The 15,120-nt window shown below is 34.6% G+C and overlaps 1 protein-coding gene across 1 annotated transcript in view; it reads left to right on the top strand.

Moving 5' to 3' along the window:
• LOC101898198 (matrix metalloproteinase-2) overlaps positions 1–15,120 on the top strand; it is a 527,659-nt gene that overhangs the window by 480,459 nt on the left and 32,080 nt on the right. Inside the window, exon 2 of the mRNA XM_059128418.1 lies at positions 14,525–14,665. Coding sequence (XP_058984401.1) covers positions 14,541–14,665 — 125 coding nt within the window. The 5' untranslated portion in view covers positions 14,525–14,540. The remainder of the gene's footprint in view (positions 1–14,524; positions 14,666–15,120) is intronic.

The following is a 15,120-nucleotide window of genomic DNA, read 5'->3' on the forward strand; positions in this document are numbered from 1 at the left end:
ACAAAGTCACCTAACTTAAATGAGTTCACCTTATAGCACTTTTCTTTAGACCTCTGTTCATATATTTTTACGCCCTCTCAATGGTAGCCGCTGCTCTGTCTCTGATCTTTTGACACTCCTTATTGCAATGGTAGATCTTTAAATATTATTTTCCGCAAACTTATATTGTATTTTTTAAAGATTATCCCCAACACACCAAAATACTCCTTATATTCTCAATACTTTATATTTTCTCCAATATTGCTTGGTTATTGAGCGAAAACGAAAACAATTTGCCACAAATGTTGTCGTCGTCGTTTGGTTGCCCCAATAAGTATGCTGTAGTTTTGTCATTTTATTATGTTAACATTATTTTGTTATGGGGCCTTTTTATGTCTGGCATTCAGACTAACGAAAAAAATCAGCAGAGACAGCTGCAAGTAATAACAAAATTATTGTGGTTCCAATTGTATGCATAAAAAGAGACATTTGTTTTTGTTGTTGCTGTTATTTCATTGTCAACGTTGTCGGTCTTTAGAGGCTATAATGGCAAAGAAGATTTTCCAAGGGGAAAAGGTTTTATTTGCCATGGCAAAATGCTAAATGGCCAAAAAGGAATTTTTTCGATATTTAAAGATGTGTGTCTTTTGGAAAACTTCAATTTTAGTTGAATGACAGAATCGAATTTGATATTCATTATCAGTTCCAGAACCTGGAACACTAATTTCTAAAAAAAAGTTCGATATTATAAAGAAACAAGTAAAAAAGCTGTAAGTTCGGCCGGGCCGGGCCGAACTTTTAATACCCTCCACAATAAAAATAAAATCGGTTAAAAATTCTGTTAAAACCTTAAAAATACCGAAAGTAGCCGTATATTAGCATCTATACGACGACGTGGACCTTCATAGGCAACTTTTGTCATAAGTTATTACAATATTTAAATGCGAAACGTGAAGAAAAATCTGTTTATAATGTAGCTAAAATCATCAAAACACCGAATATAGGGGGTACCGTTATATGGGGGCTATCCGAAGACGTGGACCTGCACAGACAATTTTCTGACATGGACTGAAGTATCCATTACGAACTTCACATGCGAATTTTGAAACAATCCCGGTAAATAATGTCGCTAAAATCATCAAAATACCGAATATTGGGGGTACGTGTTGAAAGACATGTAAATTTGAATTTACTATTCAAAAATATGTCGACCAGTGCATTTACTTTGTTTCAATTAATTTGAATTTATCTAAATATTTTTTTGATTCATCACATGTGCTTTGAGATTTAGTTTTTCTGTATTACAATATTGAGCTGATTGTAATTATATTTTTTCATTCGCTTTTCAAATCATTGAAGTGACAAGTTCAAGAAAGAAAAGAAATAAAAAACAAGATATTCCATTTCAATTTTGTGTGTTTTTCATTTGTCAAATTGTTCCAGAAGTTTAACTGAATTATAATATAAAATCTAATAGGTTATGGGCCCAGATAACGCCCTATAAATAAAATTGTGAATATGGATAAGATGAAAAGAAACATAGAACCGTTTAACGGTGCAAAATATTCAATTTGGAAATTCCGTGTTAGATCAATTCTTGCCGAAAATGATGTGCTTAAAGTTATTGATGAAGAAGTGCCAACGGAAATTACTGAAAATTGGATAAAAAGCGAAAGCGGTATTATAATCGAGTATCTGAGCGATTCGTACTTAGGATTTGCAAATAATGACTGCAGTGCCAAACAAATTTTCGCAAATTTGGATGCCATTTATGAAAGAAAGAGCATTGCATCACAACTGGCCTTAAGAAAGAGGTTGCTATCATTAAAATTGGAAGGAGAAACATCATTATTAAATCATTTTCATGTGTATGACGATTTAATATCTGAGTTGGTAGCGGCTGGAGCAAATATCGGAGAAATGGATAAAGTCTAACATTTATTGCTGACACTCCCAACATCTTATGATGGTGTAATTACGGCAATCGAAACACTATCTGAAGACAATTTGACGTTGGCATTTGTGAAGACACGTTTACTTGATCATGAAATTAAAATCAAGAATGACGGAAAAGACACCAGTATGAAAGTACTACAAGCAATAAAATACCGTCGGCGTCCATTTAATAAACCAATATCACATGACTTCAAGCATAAGAAAAAGTTGAAGACCACGAAACATTTTGACCCGTCCATAAAGTGTCATTATTGTCATAAAAATGGCCATGTGAAGAAGAATTGTTTCCTGTTCAAGAAAACATTGGATACGAAAAACCATGGAGATGTAAAAACAGTTCACGCAGCAGTCCAACCCGAGAAAGGATTTGCTTTCATGATTTGTCGGGAAGCTTTTGTAAGCAGAGAAGATGGAATTCCTTTTTTGTTAGACTCTGGAGCTTCGGATCACATTATTAATGATGAAAACTTATTTTTTGATTACGTCAACCTTGAATCGCCAATTAAAATAGCAGTTGCAAAATGTGGTGAATATATTCATGCTACAAAACAAGGAAAAGTTAAACTATGGAGTAGAAACCAATACCAGATTACACTTGAGAATGTTTTGTTTTGTCAAGAAGTTCCACAGAATTTGCTCTCAATAAGAAAGATGCAAGATGCTGGATTGTCTATTGAGTTTAACTCCGAAGGTGTCATTGTACGAAACAAAAGCCATGTAATCATTCAAGGTAAATGTAAAAATAATGTTCCGATAATTTGTTTTAAATCATATAAAAGCTTGTATGCAGCAAGTGCTGCGAAATGCAATAGTTATCAATTGTGGCATGAGAGATTAGGACACATTAGTAAGAGTAAATTTATGGAGATAAAGAGTAAGGAAATGTTTTGTGATAGTCAACTTCTAGACAATGTGCGTCCCAATGAAGAGTTATGCGAAGCTTGCATAAATGGAAAACAATCCCGATTAAGTTTTGGTAAATTTAAAGACAAGGAACACGTAAGGAGGCCATTGTTTGTAATACATTCCGATGTCTGTGGACCGATAACTCCGCCCACAATTGATGAGAAAAATTATTACGTGATCTTTGTCGATGAATTCACTCACTACTGTGTGACCTACTTAATTACCTTTAAATCAGAAGTTTTTTCTGTATTTAAGGATTTTGTTGCTAAAAGTGAGGCTCTATTTAACTTGAAAGTTGTTAACTTGTATATTGACAATGGACGGGAGTATTTATCAAATGAAATGAGGGATTACTGTATAAATAAAGGCATAAGTTATCACTTGACTGTGCCATATACCCCACAATTGAATGGCGTTTCTGAACGAATGATAAGAACTATAACAGAGAAAGCGCGTGCCATGATAAGTGGAGCAAAATTAGACAAAACTTTTTGGGGTGAAGCTGTTCTAACAGCAACATATTTAATAAATAGAAGTCCTAGTAAGGCGTTAAAAGATAATTTGAAAACCCCGTTTGAGATGTGGCATGGGAAAAAGCCTATTTTAAAGTTTTTGGGTCCACGGTATATGTACATGATAAATTGAGAAAAAGAAAATTCGATGAGAAATCATGGAAGGCTATACTTGTTGGATATGAGTCGAATGGCTATAAACTGTGGGATGTGGACAATGGACGTTTTGTAATGGCTCGTGATGTAATTGTTGATGAGAGAAATTTGCAGTATTCTAGAGATCTAAAAGACACAGACCGTAGTAAACCTGATAATGTTAACGAATTCCGGAAAGAGAGTACGGAAAATGTAATCCTGAATGACAGTAAGGATTATTTAATGAAGGAACCATTGTACTCGAGTGATGTAAGAAATTTCCGGAAAGAGAGTACGGAAACTGTTATTCCGAATGAAAGTAGGAAAATGTTAAATAATGAATCACTTCATTCTAGTGCTGTAAAAATTTTCCAGAATGAGAGCACGGAAACAAATGTCCCGAATGAAAGTAGGGAGAGTCATTATCAAGAGCATGCATTGCCAGTAAAATGTAGAAATGTTGAGCAAAGTAAAAGTCAATTGCAGAATGACAAATTTATTCAAAATGAAGGTAATTTGATAAGGAAGAGTGATCGCTTAAAAGCTAAGCCACATGTATCATACAATGAGAATGAAACGTGTTTAGATAACTGTATTATGATCGCAAACGCATTTGTTGATAATGTACCGAACTCATTTGAAGAACTTCTATATAGGGATGACAGCACATATTGGAAAAAAGCTATTGAGGAGGAACTTGATTCTCATTTTTCAAATGAAACCTGGTCAATTGTGCCAATGCCAGAAGACAGAAATATTATAGACTGTAAGTGGGTTTTTAGTTTGAAACATGATGAGTTCGGTAATCCGGTAAGATATAAAGCTAGACTTGTAGCAAGGGGATTTACACAAGAATATTTGATTGATTACAATGAGACATTTGCACCAGTGGCCAGAGTCTCTAGCTTTCGGATTTTAATATCTATTTCAAATCAGTTTGGTTTATTGGTACATGATATGGATGTAAAAACAGCTTTTTTGAATGGGGTGCTAAAAGAGGAAATATATATGAGAATTCCCCAGGGTTTGACATGTGAAGATGGTAAAGTTTGCAAGTTGAACAAGGCAATTTATGGTCTCAAGAAAGCCGCAAGATGTTGGTTTGAAGTTTTTGAGGAGGCCCTGAAGGACATGGGATTTGTTAGCTCACCTGTTGACCGTTGTATTTATTTAATTGATAAGGGTGATGTACTGAAAAATTTGTATGTATTGCTTTATGTTGATGACCTAGTAATAGCTTGTTCAAATAATAAAACTATTGATAATTTCAAAGAGTACTTGAAGAGCAGATTTAAAATGACGGACCTTTTTGATATTAAGTTTTTTATAGGAATGAGAGTTGAAAGACATAATGATACAATTACTCTAAGCCAATCTGCTTACATTGAGAAAGTACTTAGAAAATTCGAAATGAATGACTGTAAGCCAATTGGGAATCCACTTCCAACAAACGTTGATTATACTGCACTAAATTCAGATGAAAATTATAACGCCCCGTGTCGTAATTTAATTGGATGTTTAATGTACATAATGCTTTGTACACGACCTGATCTAAGCACATCGATAAATATCCTGAGTAGATACAGTAGTAAAAGTAATAAAGAATTGTGGCAATGCCTCAAGAGGGTTCTTCGATATTTAAAAGGCACTATTGATTAGAAAGTAGTTTATACAAAACAATCTTGTAGAGAAGCTATATTTTCGGGGTATGCTGATGCTGATTGGGGAGGAAGCAAAGATGATAGAAAGAGTACTACTGGTTTTCTGTTTATGATGTTTGAATCGAATATAGTTTGCTGGAATACAAGAAAACAAAACTCTGTTGCAGCATCCTCTACAGAAGCTGAATATATGGCATTATTTGAGGCTGTAAGAGAAGCGTTGTGGCTAAAGTCATTGTTAACAAGTTTAGGTTTTGTATTCGAAAATCCAATCTTAATTTATGAGGACAATCAGAGCTGCATAAGTATTGCAAATAATCCCTCATGTCACAAGAGATCTAAGCACATTGACATCAAGTATCATTTTTCAAGAGAGCAAGTGGAAAATAATCTGATTAAAATTGAATATATTCCCACAGGCAAGCAACTGGCTGATTTGTTGACCAAACCCTTGTCAACTCCACGATTCATGGAACTAAGAACACAAGTTGGATTAAAGAATTTAGAACACTAAATATAAGTTTTTTTTTTTGGTCTGATTAGGTTTTTCTGGGTTTTCCCTAGTCCTTGCAACAAATGTTGGGCCATAAATATTTTTACCCAGATATAACAACTTGTCAATTTTTAATTAAATACTATTTAAATGATCGACATATTTTTGAGGCGGCGTGTTGAAAGACATGTAAATTTGAATTTACTATTCAAAAATATGTCGACCAGTGCATTTACTTTGTTTCAATTAATTTGAATTTATCTAAATATTTTTTTGATTCATCACATGTGCTTTGAGATTTAGTTTTTCTGTATTACAATATTGAGCTGATTGTAATTATATTTTTTCATTCGCTTTTCAAATCATTGAAGTGACAAGTTCAAGAAAGAAAAGAAATAAAAAACAAGATATTCCATTTCAATTTTGTGTGTTTTTCATTTGTCAAATTGTTCCAGAAGTTTAACTGAATTATAATATAAAATCTAATAGTACGGTATATGGGGCTATACGAAGACGTGGACCTACATGGCCCACTTTCTGTTTTATGCTGCAGCATCTATTACGAACTTCAAATGCCAACTTTGAAACGATTCCGGTAAATAATGTCGCTAAAATCATCAAAATACCGAATATCGGGGGGTATGGGGCTATACGAAGACGTGGACCTACATGGTCCATTTTCTGTTTTATGCTGCAGTATCTATTACGAACTTCAAATGCCAAATTTGAAACAATTCCGGTGAATAATGTGGCTAAAATCATCAAAATGCCGAATATCGGGAGGTACCGTTATATGGGGGCTATATGATAACTTAGGCCTACATGGCCCATTTACGAACTTAACCTGCCTACTGGCAAAATATACATGTGCGCAAAATTTTAGCCTTCTATCTCAATTTGTTCGAAACATAACGTGATTACAACAGACAGACAGACGGACATGGCTAAATCGTCTTAGAATTTTACGCTGATCAAGAATATATATACTTTGTTGGGTCTGACATGACTATTTCGAGGAGTTACAAACGGAATGACAAAATTAATATACCCTCCATAGTATGGTGGTGGCGGTATAAAAATCGATTATCATACAACAATTTTGGGTTATTTCAAGTTCTGGCACAAAGCAATTATTGTAAGGTCGTCTACCAATCCCCTAAGCTTTATAAATACAATTACGAATTCAGCCGCCTGTTTCGCCTATAAATAGAATTGTATCCCGCCTAGATGCTTTGGCATCATAATTTCAAAATTCATTAAAATATAAAATAATTTCATTTTTATTTTTCTTATTTACAAATGTCACCCACCCACCCGCTGCCCTCAGCCCGAAACAAAAAATAAAATCAACATTACGAAATGTTCTATTTACTCTCATATGTTAATGAGAAATACTTAAACAGCAGAATTTCCGGGAAAAGAAAGTAATCTTACAAAGTTAAATTTCTTTTGCGAAAGACAAAAAGAAGAAAAAAACAAAAATAAATAAAACAAATTGAATCTGCAGGTGTGGAAGTAAACAAGGTGTTACAGAGCAAAACAGGAATATGCAAAAGATTGAGACCAAGAAACAGCCAACCAACCAACCAACCAGCCGCCAACAGCAAGGACAACAACTTGCGACACAACAAATTGTGTTAACAAAGTTAAGAAAATTGTTTACCAAGTCAAAGGTTTATTAACATAGCAAAAAAGAAAAGAGAAAACGGGCGCGAGTTAGCGAACTGTCGCCGACGACTCGTGTTGGTGTATAACCCAACAAACAAAGTGGTATAAAATGGAACGAAAACTTAAAAATATGATGGTACATTGCACAGCTGTCACAGATTGGAACATAGCTACATATCATGGGAGAAGAATATCGGTAGATGCAACAATGCTTCGGAACATTGATATGTCAAAATTTTTAAAATGTTTTGTCAAAAAGAAGTAAATTTTTAAATGTTTTCTTATACTATGCAAATCGGAGGATTATTCAACAATTTTTAAAAATTTCAATAATTTTTCATTGAACATTTTCAATTCCAAAATCAGTTTGGCAGTTCATTATCCCAGCAGCTGTGTCGATGCGACTACCTGTATTCTATTGTCTATTTATTTTATTGCGTTTACACCAGACAAATTGTTTTACATCAGAGTTGTATCTCTTCTTACCTCTAGAGAATTTTTAAAAATTAGAATAAAAAGAATTTTACACACTTCATTTATAATTGTTCTTTTTATATCCTACATCGCATAGCGGTAAGGCCATTGTAGAAGAATGCAGGTAGATGCATCAGCGCTAGGGAACATGTCGAAAATTTTTAAATGTTTCTTCAAAAATAGGTAGATTTGTATATTTTTCCCTATACGACGCCTATTGGAGGTTGTTATGATATGCATTTTTTTAATTTTTTTTTTTTCAAATTTGAATAAATTTTCGTTCAAAAATTTAAATTCCAAAATTGGTTTGACAGTTCATTGTCACAGCAGCTGTGTCGATGCGACTACCTATATTCTTCTACCATTGGTAAGGGTATTATGTGCATTTCCTTGTAACATGGAGAAGAAAGCGAGATAGACCCATAGTTACTTTGGAGGATCTTCATAGAATCACTTTCTGAGTCGACATATGCATGTAAGTCCGTCTGCCCATGCGTTTTTTCATGTATTTTTTAAATAATTGCAGATCGCATTTATTGTCCGATTGAGACGATTCCAAACAATATTTGTTTGGCCCAAGGACGAACTCTATTGAAATTGATGAGAATCGATATAGCTCCCATATATATCTTCAACCGATTTTGGGTTAATTCTGCACCAAAAATCCTAATGACATGAATTTTGTCACATCCGACCGAATTAAGTCTAGAAGCAAGTACATGTAATTTGGTGAAAATCGATTCAGACATAGCTATAACTACTATATATATATTTCATGCGATTTGGTGTTTAAGTACAGGGTTGCCCATATTCGACGGACCTTTGGGCCCATTCCAATCGACGAGGCTTGTCCGCAGGCAACATTCTTTGCGTCAATTGAATTTTGTACGGGAACAAATGCAAATCAATGCGAATAATCCGTTGTAAAGTGGACCGAGACATGCCCAACTGCTGAGAACGGCGTTTTTGGGATGTTCTTGGGGACCTCACAACACTGGCTCGTACGGCAGCGATATTCTCGGCCGATCGCCTTGGTCGACTTTTATATAGCCTCTTCGGATTAGAAAGAGCCTTACCAGTCGTTCTTAGAAGGCGCACTTCTCACATTTTTTAATGTTTTAAAAGCACGTTGAGTTTTCACAATTGACTTCTTCTGTTGAATGTAAATTTCAACTATTTCAGAGCGCTCGCGTGGCGTGTATTGGTTCATGGTAAAAATCTGCTTGGGCTGACGCTTCAAACGCGGTATGTCATTAAGCGATGTGACATCTCTGTCAAAAGTTATGGCGTTGCCAGATAGGTCCGTGGAATATGGGCAACCCTGTACCTCACATTCGTAATATGCACAAAACAAGAATGATATTTGGTACCAGATAACAGATACAGCTCAGATATGCCTCTGCCAAATGTTATCAAGATCGCTTCAGATTTGGATATAGCTCCCATATAAACCTTTATCCGATTGCAGGTTTATTGTACACCAAATGGCCAATATCAGCCCAAATGGAGTGAATTGTGGCATTTTCGACCGAATTAAGTCTAGAAGCAAGTACCTTTAATTTGTTGAAAATCGGTTCAGATATTGCTATAGCTCCCATATATATGTTTCATCAGATTTGGTTGTAAAGTCCCTCATATGAGTAATATGCACTCCCAACAATGATATTTGATACCGGACATCAGATACAGCTCGAAAATATCTCTGTTAAATTTTATCAAGATCGGTTCAGATTTGGAAATAGATCCCATATACAGGGTGAGATGAAAAAAATGCAACCAACTTCAGAATGTTGTCATTACTAAGCCACTCGTCCGACAGCTTTTAAAATTATATTGTTTACAAGCGTACAAAAGCATTTTGTCGAAATTTTTCCGGAAAAAAATTATTCGTGATATAATTCAAGCGTGATAGTGTGATTTCTTTATATTTGGCCGGAAAACCACAAGTGGCTATCGTTAGAACACTCCAGCATTTAAGTGCGAATAAATCTTTTGGGTCTCGTACCATCGCTCGTTACCATGATACTGGTAGCGTAGCATAGTAGCCCGACGTCAAGGAAGTTGACGGAAGAAAACAGCAACATCAGCCTTGGCCACGACAACATTTTTACCGCAGACCTCGGACATTCCGACAGGACTCAGCACCATCGCACTTAGCAGGCGCCATCCAAGAATGGTTACAAAATTAGGTCCCTCGCTTCATTTCCAGCGCACAATGACCACCAAAATCTCCGGATACCAATCCGTTGGACTCTTGTGTCTTGAGTATTTTGGAAAGCAAGGTCGGCACTATAAAATTCCAAAGTACCGATCACCTCAAGCAAGCGCTTCGTCGGGAATGGGCCAAAATAACGCAGAGTAATATTCAGACAGCCTGTGACGGTTTCATTGGCCGTTTGAAGGTCATAATTCGTGCCAAAGGTGACCAATTCAAACAAATCTAAACTTTTTCTAAAATTTGATGCTATTTCCGACATTTTTTTCTTTCATTCAATAAAATTTAAACAAAATGTAAAAATTTTGCCATTTGACTTTGTTGCAGTTTTTTTATCTCACCCTGTATGTATAGGTGCATATTTTTGTGTAGGCCCCATATAACGGTACCTGCCGATATTCGGAATTTTGATTATTTTTGCCACATTTTTCCACGGATTTGTATAAAAATGTGTATTTGTTGTTGGTCATAATAGGTTCTAGTTCCGGTGGAGAAACTTGTATGTATAGGACCACGCTTTGGTATAGCCGCCATTAATGGTACCTCCCGATATTCGGTATTTTCATGATTTTTGCCACATTTTTGCACGGATTTGTCTACAAATTGGTATCTGTAGGCCAAAATGGGTTCTAGCTCCGATGCGGAACATAGTATGTATAGATCTACATTTTCGTACAGCCCTCATATAACGGTATCTCCCAATTTTCAATATTTTGATGATTTTCTCCAAATTTTTTTTTACGGATTTGTCTAAAAATTGGTATATGTAGTTCGTAATGAGTTCTAGCTCCGGCGGCAAAACATCGAAAATTTAGATCCACGTTTTCCTATAGCGCACATGTAACGATACCCACCGATATTCGGTATTTTCGATAATCCTAGTCACGTTGAGCCACGAAATTGTTTCAAATTTGGTGTTTTAGAAGATTTGGTAGATGACAATCCTTCAAGTAGAGGTTTTTGGTATGGCCCCATACAACGGCCTCATCCACTTTTTAATTTTTTGAAAAGTTTAATAGCATTATCCATCTTTACCGAAAGGTGGAGGGTATTAAAAGTTCGGGCTGGCCGAACTTAATGTTTTTTTTTTTAATTGTATGAATGTTATCTAGCCTTTAAGCATTCTTTTAAAAAGCTACTTTATTTCCGAACGTTGCTATAAATGTCCCCAAGAAAGTTTCCCTTGGCAGCTTGTCTACTCTTCTTCTATGGGAATAAATACAAATGTGTATGTGTGTGTGTGCGCGCGCTCATATGTTGTAATTGTATAAGTCTGGGCGTGTGAATTTCACCTGCGTTAAATAAAAATAACTTCTTTTTAAATTTCTTTCACTTCCAACCCACATTCATTCATTTATTCACTTATTCTCATGGCATTTACATTTTTACATTATTTTGTGTCTAGCTCTGATGTCAACTTCAATCTGTTGTTGTAGTTCTAGATGTTGTTGTTTGGAAATGTTTATTCCCAAATGTGTTCAGCAGTCATGTATCCTTTTATGTTCGAAAAAAAAGTCTGGCATTGGATGCCGTCGGCTCTCAACAAGCTTTCTTTTGTGATTTGTTTATTTCTTTCAAGAAATTTACGGTGTATTGCTCCAAAGGTGAGAATATTTGAGAGGGAGAGAGGAGGCTGGAGATGATGATGAAACATTACAAGATTTATGGCATAACCAGGGAAAAACAGCCTATCAAGAAAAACCCTAGCCGACAAAAGAAATAAAAAACACACCATCTTCCTAGAACGGCAAATCTTCTCTAGGTTTTCGGGGGGAATATTTGCAATTCAAACAAGAATGACAGCAACAACAAATACAACAACGACAATCTGATATTATATAAGGAAATTTCATTATGTTAATTTCAATATTGTATTAAAAATGAATAATTTAAAAGTTGATTAAGAATTAAATATTTCATGTAAACCATCGTTCACCCCTCCCCGGACTTGTTAGCAGGGATTTCTTAGCATTATCCTTTACACAGGAAATAAAATAAAATCCCCCCATTTGCCTTCCCCTGATTGTTGATATTTAAGAGAGTTGGCAGAGAACAATTATTTTTTAAATGATGATAGAAAATAAAACAAACTCCTGCTATTTGCATAAGGACAAAATTTCATTTTTAAGCCTATAAACATTATGCAAATATTTGTTTTCCCCCTGAAAACGAAAAAAGAGTACCAAATAACAATATTCAAAATCTGTTTAAACTTTCCAGAATATTACATTTTATATTCAAAACAAATAGAAAACAAATGAGACTAATTAAGATTTAGGTTAAATGTTTGGAAGTGGGTCTTTTGTAAAAAAAAAGAATTACCAAAGGAAAGATAAACATGTTAAGCAGTTGGAACAGTTTACCGAACTTCTTAAAACCCACTTTAAAGAATAATAATAAACCTCCCAATACTATATAATAGCAAAACCAGTGTGAACATTTTAATCGGTACGAGGATTAAATAAAGTATTATTAAAGCATACTTTAAGGATGACATTTGTATATCCAAAAGCAACAGGGTGTTCATATTTCAATTATTGATTATAAACTAGCAGCATGTTTACATACAATAAATCCGGTGGATTTCAAAGGTCAATTTTAATGCTCATAACTCAAATCTTAAATTCAATGGCTTTCATTTGACACAAACTCAGTGTAATTGAGATTTGACATCTACTGGATTTATTAAAATCAGACTGGATTTATTAAATCAGAGTTGTATTTCATTGTCACATTGGTACTGCCAGGTATTTTTATACGCCCAACCATATGGCTAGAGAAGGTACATATGATTTGATAAGGCCAAAAAGTGCCTCATCAAAATACGGTTTCAGACCCTAGTTCTCTTTGGGCCACATTCATTTCAGGACATTTGGAGTCGATCTAGCTATGTCCGTCCGTCTGACTGGCTGGCTGGTGCGGACTATAAATCTCGAAGAGAGTATCCGATTTGGTCCAAACTGGGTACATCGTAATATTTTTGTAAAACTTAGATCGAGCTCGGAGATGGCCAATATAGGTTCACTCCTTTGGGTATCCCCCCAAAAAAGGGTCAAAATTTTGAACAACCATGAAGCTCATAAAACACGAAGTTAACATCCGATTCCATTCAGACTTGACATATCACAATATTTCCATCAACACAAGATCTGTCATAAGGATAGGAGTGATCGGACCATTCCTTCTGGCACCTCCCCCACAAAGGGTCAAAGATTTGAATGACCAAAACGATTATAAAATTCAAAATAAGGATCCGGTACCTGTATCCGGTACCATTATTTCTCCTAACACAAAATCTGCTGTGAAGATGGAACATATCGGTTCACTTCTTCTCGTAGCTCCCCCACAAAAAAGTCAATATGTTGAATATCCACAAATTTCTTAAAACGCGAAATTAACATTCAATCTTGAAATATCTCAATATTTCCATCAACTCAAAATCTGTCATAAAGATCGAACCATTCCTTCTGGTACCTTCCCCACAAAGGATCAAAGTTTTGAATAACCAGTACGAAATAAGCATCCGGTACCATTATTTATCCTAACACAAGATCAGCTTTGAAGTTGGGATATATTGGTTCTTCTAATACCTCTCCTACAAGTGGTCAAAATTTTAATATTCATGAACCCAAAATTAACATCCGATTCCATTCAGACTTCGTACATCTCAATATTTCCATCAACACAAGATCTGTTATAAAGATGGTAGAGATCGGACCATTTCTTCTGGTATCTCCCTCAGATAACTTTCAAGATTTTGAAAAACAAAACACTGAAAGAAAACGAAATAAGCATTCAAAACACTTCAAATTTAGCACATACAAACATTTTAGCTAACACAAGATCTCTTGTGAAGATGATATATCTGCGAACTCCTTCTGGTACCGAAACAAAGGGTCAGAATTTTCAATAGTTTTATCTACCATAACTTGCGAAACAAGTCAGCGTTTTTTTATAACTTGCTATATCTAAATATTTCTCTCAACCAGAAACCTGAGATGAATAGCATAATTTCGTGTTGTATAATTACCGACGATATTTTGTTGGACCATTTAAAAACTTTCGGAGATTAACAAAACTTATAAATATCTTCATGAAATAGGATTTTTTTTATATATTGTACATTACCTAAAGAGCTTCCTTTAAAAATTTTATATAAATTAGATCGTTTGTCATATATTGAATAAAAAGTATATCTTTCCGCTTTTGGGCCGCAATTACATCTGGCCTTCATAAAGTGTTAATTGAACTAATCGTGATAAATCCCTCAACCGTGTAAACGCAAAGACGACATGTGATTTACTTTACATGAGTCAAAAACCCGTTTTTGCAGCATACTTTCAGGATGAACATTGTTGGGTCTACTAAAACAGGGCGTTCATACTAAAATATATTATATGCCATTTATTTGCATGAACACGAACGACTACAAAATAAGTCCAAATGCAATTTTGTTATTATTTGAATACAATTTTTTAGTTATTGAAATATTATATTAAAATGTTTTTTTTTTCTTTTTTTTCAGTTTGGTTAATCAATCTATGCCCAATGCTGGTCTGGTGCGTATGACACTGCGCAAAGCTTTAAATGTCTGGCAGAATAGCTCAAAATTAACATTCCGTGAAGTCTACGATCCGCAAGCGGATATACAGGTTCTATTTGCCAAGTAAGTAAAAAACACAAATAACAAGAGAAATATATGACTGACGGTTATTACATATTTCCGATAGATAAAAATTATTATTAAAAAAATAATAATTATTATTATTAATTCATTTACATATGAACTGCCCGATGAGCAAAAGTCAAACCATCTTCTTTTCATCTTTTAACGTAAAGCTTGCTGAACTCATGTTGGCATATTTTATACTGATAATATGGCAATAAAATGGCAATGGACTGGTTTCCATTTTGTTATAAATTTACAAATTTATTTCACAAAAAATTAATTAAAAATTTGTTATGTTTGTTTCTTTTTTTGGCTAATATGAGGATGCCACTGTGAAAAAAGGCAGTGAAGAAGTGATCATTTTATTGTCATATCTCTGAACAAAGTGCATTTATTTAAAGGAAAGATGTAGTAATGAAAACTTTAGTAATGAAAGTAATGTGAACTTTACC

This window comes from Musca domestica, unplaced genomic scaffold (assembly GCF_030504385.1).
Source record: "Musca domestica strain aabys unplaced genomic scaffold, Musca_domestica.polishedcontigs.V.1.1 50, whole genome shotgun sequence".
NCBI lineage: Eukaryota > Metazoa > Arthropoda > Insecta > Diptera > Muscidae > Musca > Musca domestica.